At 47.2% G+C, this 7,381-nt stretch overlaps 2 protein-coding genes across 2 annotated transcripts in view; one reads left to right on the forward strand and one right to left on the reverse strand.

Annotated features, from left to right (window-relative positions):
• The window catches only part of Lsm12 (LSM12 homolog), a 22,013-nt gene extending 20,654 nt beyond the window's left edge, over positions 1–1,359 (reverse strand). The window contains exon 1 of the mRNA XM_029484068.1: positions 1,122–1,359. Within this exon, the coding sequence (XP_029339928.1) occupies positions 1,122–1,245 (124 nt within the window). The 5' untranslated portion in view covers positions 1,246–1,359. The remainder of the gene's footprint in view (positions 1–1,121) is intronic.
• A 4,305-nt stretch (positions 1,360–5,664) lies between these two features.
• G6pc3 (glucose-6-phosphatase catalytic subunit 3) overlaps positions 5,665–7,381 on the forward strand; it is a 4,431-nt gene continuing 2,714 nt past the window's right edge. The window contains exon 1 of the mRNA XM_021176919.2: positions 5,665–6,108. Coding sequence (XP_021032578.1) covers positions 5,891–6,108 — 218 coding nt within the window. The 5' untranslated portion in view covers positions 5,665–5,890. The remainder of the gene's footprint in view (positions 6,109–7,381) is intronic.

A 7,381-nucleotide genomic window follows, 5' to 3' on the forward strand; every position in this document is an offset into this window, starting at 1 on the left:
AAAAAAAAAAAAAAAAAAGAAAGAAAAGACTCTTCCAAGTAAGTCACCAAAGGAAGAGAGGTTTTAGGCCAAAGTATGTTCTCCTCTTTTTAAAATAACACACACATGCCGTTTATGAAGAAGTCTTTCTGAGCTGGAAATCAACAACTCACAATTAAAAGGCAGCACAAGTTTCCATAAGAAACTTCATTTTAAAGACAGAGGCTACCTTCTAAAAATAATCCTAGTAAACCCACCTGTAGCTCAAATAAAGGGGGAGGCAGAGGTTCATTTATTTCAACCAGGAAGCGTTTTGTTTTCCAGCAGTGAGTTGGTGAAGTAATTCAGAAACCATTAGGGAACAGGGCCACTTCTTCCATGCAGTTTAACACTGGTACTTTGAAAAAAGGAGGACGTTTCTATGGAATGTGTTGAACTAAACCGAAGGCCACACTGTCTGTCATACATAAGCCCCTGAAAAACGTGGCAAGTCCTCTCTAGACCAGGCTTCTAATTCCAACACCTCCTAAGCTGCAATTTTCAAATGACTGAGAACCTTCAAAGTCAGCACACACACTGACACCAAGCATACACCACCCCAGCAAAATTCGCCACCAGTTCAGATACAAACTGTTCCGCACTTCCCATCTCCAAACCGGCAAGGCCACCATCCCACCACCGCCCTTTCTTGAATCAAATCTCATCAGCAGACAGTCCACTCGTAAAGTCCATACCCTTACCCTACTAGCAGTTCCTGACCCTACACACCCCTCCCGACTCCATCCGGGCTCCAATCTCCAGCCCTCTCCCCACCACGACCCCCTCCCCTCAATCACGGAGTCCCCTTAAGACGTCGTCCCCTCCCGAAAAGACACCCGCGTGTCAAGCCCCGCTCCACCCACCAACCCTCAGTTGGGGCCCAGCTCCCACAAGGGGTGGGAGACAAGGGTCCCCAAAGTGGACCGAAAAGGCCCGCGGGAGGGGGATGGGAAACTCAGGGCCATGCGCATGCGCCCGGGGCACCGCGGTAGCCGGTCGCCCCTAGGCCGGGAGAGGGCCCTAGCTGCCGCCGCCGTCCCCCGCCCCCCCACCACCGCACCTACACGCCGGCCCGGCCTCGGGGTCCACGCAGAGAAGGATACTTAGAGCCAGCATTTTGGACTGGTAGTCGAAGGCTACCACCTCGCCCTGCAGCCGCTGCTCCTGGCACGTCCGGCACGACACCTGGCTCCCAACGCTGAAGTACTCGCCCGGAGGAGCCGCCATCTTGGGAGAGCAGCCGCGGCCGGCGGCGGCGGCGGCAGCAGCGGGCGAAAGCCGGGCCCCCAGCAAGCGCCGCGACGCGACGCGCGAGGCGTGCTGACGTCATGCGCAGGGGCGTGGCCTGGCGCTGGGTGGGGCGGGAGCCTAGGTAGAAGAGGAAATAAAAGAGGAATCTTGAATACAGTAAAAAATGTGCGGCTGCGGGTCTGCTCGGCCAAGTGCCTGCAAAGCCCTGTTGGAAGCTAAGGAAATAGATAAATATAAAGGCTAAATGACTTACGTAGGACAAGATGGAGAAAGGGAAAGCAACTGGAGTCTTGCTGAAGCCCACACCTTACACAAAAACGTTTAATGAATGAACTCTATAAAATATTATCCTCATTTGCATAGGAAGAACCAGAAGCTCACAAGACTTACCAGGACTCACTCAAAATGATTATAACCAATTATAAAGTAGTCGAACAAAATACGTTAGCTGTAGGGCTAGGCAAATTAGAATCTGAGGCCATTTACCAAATACCTTAAGCAAATTAGCAAACTTATGTTTCCTTGGTGGGATCTAAAGACTACTTAGTGAGCATCTGGCATCCCCTCAAGGAAGGAATCAATATCCTCATTTTACAGACAAAGAAAGGAAGTCTTAAAATTGTCAGGGTCACAAAACTGGCAAAGCCATGGTTTTGATTGTAACAAAGGTACTACTTACTGGCCTTTATCAGATAATAACGTTTGCCTCCTAAGGCAGTAAGGAGGCTTAAGTGAGGTAATGAGTACATGCATGACATATAGTATCTAAGTAAATAATAGTAACCCTGTGATCTCAGAAAGCTGAGTAAAAGGAAGAACAGCTCGGGGATGTTGCTTAGTCACAGAGCACATATCCATTCTCAAGGCCTGGGTTCAAGTCTCAGCACCAGTAGAAACATACATACATACATACATACATACATACATACATACATAGGGTTCAAGTCTCAGCACCAGTAGAAACATACATACATACATACACACATACATACATGGGAGAGGTGGGAAGCCAGGAACAGGGAATGGTAATAATGACAAAGTCCCATCCCAATGATATCCATTTGATATTACAATACTCACTAACCTTATGGAAGGAACTGTGCACATGCACTTTTAAACCTCCCAGCACCAGCTGCCATCCTTTCACCCACCCCTCCCCACAATATAAAAATCATCGGAGAAACAGGTTGACCTTTCTCTAGTTTACAGAGAGGCAAAGGGCCAGCTCTGGCACTGAGTGAGCCTGAACAAAGTTCAAAAGTGTTTCCTTGTGCTCCAACAGGCAAAAACTTCCTTGTGTTGGGGGCATTGGTGCAATCGTTATAATGGGAATAAAAATTCTTCTCCATGCTTTTGTCTGTTTCAGAGGAATGTTGTGTCATTCTGGACCCCATAACAAGTCATATATATGTAATTCCCCTTCTCCAGGAAGGAAGGAGGGAATGCTGGGATTAAACCCAGGACCTTGCACCACTGCCACTTATATATTCTCATCCCTGACTCCACTTCTTTATGACATTGTAATTAGTCTCCCCTTTTTTGTTTTTTGGGTTTTTTTTTTTTTTTTTTTTTTTTTTTTTTTTTTTTTTTTTTTCGAGACTGGGTTTCTCTGTATCGCCTGGCTGTTCTGGAACTCACTCTGTAGACCAGGCTGGCCTCGAACTCAGAAATCCACCTGCCTCTGCCTCCCAAGCTCTGGGATTAAAGGCGTCTCCCCCTTTTCTAAAGTACATATCTGAAACTCTAAAAATAGGAATCTCTACATAGAATGGGTTTTTTCCCCTACACATACAAAGAGAAGACAGAGTTTATGTTAGGCCCAACAAGAACTTAACATCTTCTAATTAAAATAGAGTGATTTTTGTTTTGTTTTGTGTTTTGGAGACAGAGTTTCTCTGTGTAGCCTCAGCTGTCCTGAAACTGGCTCTGTAGACCAGGCTGGCTTTGAACTCACAGGGATCCATCTGCCTCTGCTTCCTGAGTGCAGGGATCAAAGTCCTGTGCCACCACAACCCAGCTAAAATAGAATGCTCTTAATAATATATATCACAATAAAATTTTCGTGAGTAGGCTCTCTGTTTCAAAGTGTCTGATTTGACACATCACTTATTGGATCCTCATTACATAAAATAAGAATTACTTGAACATAAGTACTACAACACCAAAGGAGCTGATCTCATGATTGACTGTCTAGTTAGGGGCTGGAGAGATGGCTCAGCGGTTAAGAGCACTGACTGCTCTTCCAGAGGACCTGAGTTCAAATCCCAGCAACTACATGGTGGCTTAAAACCATGGGATCTTATGCCTTCTTCTGGTGTGTCTAAAGACAGCTACAGTGTAATAAATAAATGTATTTTTTAAACTATCAAATCGAGCCAGCAGTGGAGGCAGAAGCAGGGTGATCTCTGTGAGCCCGAGGCCAGTCTGGTCAACAAAGTGAGTTCCAGGACAGTAAGGACTGTTACACGGAGAAACTCTGTCTCAAAAAACAACTAACTAAAGCCGGGCGTGGTGGCCCACACCTTTAATCCCAGCACTCGGGAGGCAGAGGCAGGCGGGTTTCTGAGTTCGAGGCCACTGATGGATTAAACAGCAAATGCAGCATGGGTTTTAGACAAAGGGATGATCCTACATCCAGATCTCATGACATTACTCAGAACTACACACATTTAAACTTTTTTTTAAGTGTTTATTAAGTTTATTTAATTTTATACGTATCTTGCATGCATGGATGTATGTGGGCCACATGTGTGCTTGGTGCCTGTGAAGGTCAAAAGATGGTATCAAACAATTTTAAATCAGGATGCTGATATAGATTGGTAAAGTTGTGAAGGTAGAGACTAGAGCCAGAGCAGATCTCAGAGTCCTTAAGAAGTAGGTATTGTGGCAGGGTGTGCTGTTACATACCTTTAATTCCAGCACGAGAGAGGGAGATGCTGGCAGATCTTTGAATTCAAGGCCAGCCTAGTCTACAAAGTAAGTCCAGGACAACCAGGACTCTGTTATACAGAAGAAACCCTGTCTCAAAAAACTTAAAACAAACAAACAAACAAACAAACAAACAAATCTAAACAACACAACAAATAGGTAGATAGTGGTTGCCCATACCTATAATCTCAGCAATCCTAAGGAATTGGGAGTTTGAGGCCAGCCTGGGCCAGATCTACCTCAAAAATAAACAAACTAGAGCTTAATTCCAGCAGAGGGAGAGGGGCAGGTGGATCTCTGTGAACTTAATTAAGTCCAGCCTGGTCTCCATAGTGACAGGACAGCCAGGGATATGTCTCAACAAACAAACAAACAAACAAACAAACAAACAAAAAACATCTGCGTGAAATTTTGGCTTCTTGAAGCAATTGAAAAACACTTTATTTCATATCTTCATTTTCATCCACCCTTCAGACAAAACAAGAACAAAATTGCTTGAGACACTAAGAAATCCAAGGGTGTGGTCTCATGCCCTTGGGAGTCTCAGCACTTGGGAGACAGGCAGGCTGATCTCTGGATATGAGAGCTAGGCCTGGTCTATAAAGTGAGTTCCAAGATTGCCAGAGGTACACATAGAAACCATGTCTTGAAAAATAAAACAAAACAAAACAAAACTAACCAAACAAAAAGCTGGGCACGGTAGTGCATGCTTTTAGCCTTAAATTCCAGCACTCTGGAGGCAAAGGCAGGAGGATCTCTTGAGTTTAAGAGCAATCCCTGTCTAGAAACACTCCCCACTCCCACCTCGCCATGGATACGCAAAGAAATCAAAGAAGTATATCAACAGGCTCCTTCCTTTGCTCTAAGCAGATCTCCCCTAGGACTGTGTTCCTTCTAATAATTCAAAAACTGTAGGCGTGTGCCCTTCCTCTTTTCATGGAAATACTATCTCTTTCTTGATTTATCTGCCCAGTAAGGATTTTAAATGGCAGGAGGGTGGTAGGGGTGAGAGCAAGGCAAGTTTCTCACACATAACATACACACACGTTAAGCATTGGGTTCTTGAAGGAAGACATGGATGAAATAGAATGGGAGAATCCTGAGCTGGAGACAGGTAGATGTCAACTAAGACTGTGTGCAACTGGAGGCTGGGCTTTGACTCCCTTCTCTCCAAATGGTCCAGATTTGAGAAAAATGGGTAGTGATGTTGGAAAACAGAGATCAGATTCAGAAGATACCCTCGCCCTGGAGATTAGACATCGACTTCGTAGCAGCAGAACAAGGAACCGGGACACAGAGCTGGTTCCCAGGTTCATCGGTCCCCTGACCCGGAACAGCAGCGGGTTTCTGCACTACGCCGGCAGCCCACGTGCTAGCAACAGCGGCCACGTGGGGCCTTGAGGAAACGCCTTCGCAAAGGTTTGTCCCCTCCGCTGTCCAGTAGAGAGGAAGGCCGAGAAAGAAAGCCGGAGGAAACAGTACCAGCTACGGCCCCAAGTCGCGCGTGTCAGGGACTGCGGGGGCGGGGCGGGGCGGGGGTGGGGCTTGGCTTAGACCCCCCGGCGGGTAGGGCGGGGCCGGGGGCTAGAAAGGGTGGTCTCTAGAGGGCCAGCAGGTAGCCGCTTCATTTCTGCTAAGGTTCCTCGACTTGCACCCTACAACGGGCTCCAGGATAGAGGACTCCTGATTCACCATGGAGTCCACGCTGAGCGCGGGCATCATAATGGCTGAAGCACTACAGAACCGGCTTCCCGGGCTAGAGAATATGTGGCTCTGGGTCACCTTTCTGGGCGATCCTAAGAATCTCTTTCAGGTCTGCTTCCCCGCGGCCTACTACGCCTCCCGCCGCCTGGGCATCTCCGTGCTCTGGATCACCTTCATTGCTGAGTGGCTCAACCTTGTCTTCAAGTGGTGAGACAGAGAGAAGCCTTCGGGCATCCTGGTCCCCTATCCCTTTGGGGCCCTGATCTCCCTCAAGTAGTTACCTCAAAGGCAGTGCTACCTACTCTTATCCCCTTAGGCCCTAGTCTTCACCTCAGATCTCACACAGATCTCACACTTCACCCATCCTCAACTGTCCGGATCAGAGAAACGACTTAAGGGGCGTGTTCAACTGCAAATACAGTCTCCGCCTCAGACCTACTGATTTCGTAACTCCAAATTTAGTTGTAGTTGGAAATCTGCGTTTTAGCAGTTATTGCTAGAAATTTAGGTAGCCGAAAATCCTCTTTCTTAGCTGAACATCTTATTCATCTATCCATTTGTTTGACATTAAACTAGGCACCAGTTTCATTAAGATGTGGTCCCTGGTTTAAGCTTAAAAGCAGAGGCAATGCTTGAAGACTTACTAGAAATACAGACTCTAAAGCTCCAGGCCAGATCTGCACTTTAACAAGCCCCCCACCCCCCGAATTATAATGTGCCCAGCGAAATTTAGAAGCCACTCAACGCCAGTCACTAAAGGGAATCCTTACCCTACCTGCAAGGAACACTTTTCTTCTTTCCCCAGTACTTAGTCTAGCTTTCTCATTTTAAGAAGCCAATGGTCCCACACTGCTGGGCCTCCTGCAGCCCTTGGGGTTTATCTGGGCCACCGTGTTTGTTTGCTTGTTTGTTTTTCTGTCTTTTCGGAGTACAGAAGGGAGTTACTCAACACTGCTGTTGCCCAGGCTCCCTAACCTTGAAGGAGGAAGGAACTATCATAAAGAGACACAGAATAAGCTAACATGACAAGCTGGAAAGCAGACGATTTGTCCCTCTCCCTCCCGCCCTTCTCCACAAGGGCTTGTAAAGCTAAAAGCGGTTGTCTAATCATTTCCTCCTGGCCTAACTGCCCATATCCCACCTCCCTCAGAGCCTGTGCTTAACACCCAGGTAACAAAGCCTCTAATTGTTCTCCTCCTCCTTCATTGAAAGTCTCTCCATCAAACCGAGAATGGTGGTCCTCCTGCCTGTCTCCCCAGTGCCAGGATGACAAGTGTACTCCAGCATCCCTGACCCCATCCATATTCATTTAATGGCTCTGTGGTCAGCACTGGCTTCCTGCTCTCCTGTCTTGTCTCTCTCTGGCCACAGCGGCCTCCTCTACATGGGGTTTTCCAGAGGCTAGACAAGCACCTGCTAGGCCAGGGGAGTTGGATTTTTTTTTCCCCTTAGTCTTTCTCAGGCTTCTCTGTACATCCCC

Source organism: Mus caroli, chromosome 11 (assembly GCF_900094665.2).
Source record: "Mus caroli chromosome 11, CAROLI_EIJ_v1.1, whole genome shotgun sequence".
Taxonomy (NCBI): domain Eukaryota; kingdom Metazoa; phylum Chordata; class Mammalia; order Rodentia; family Muridae; genus Mus; species Mus caroli.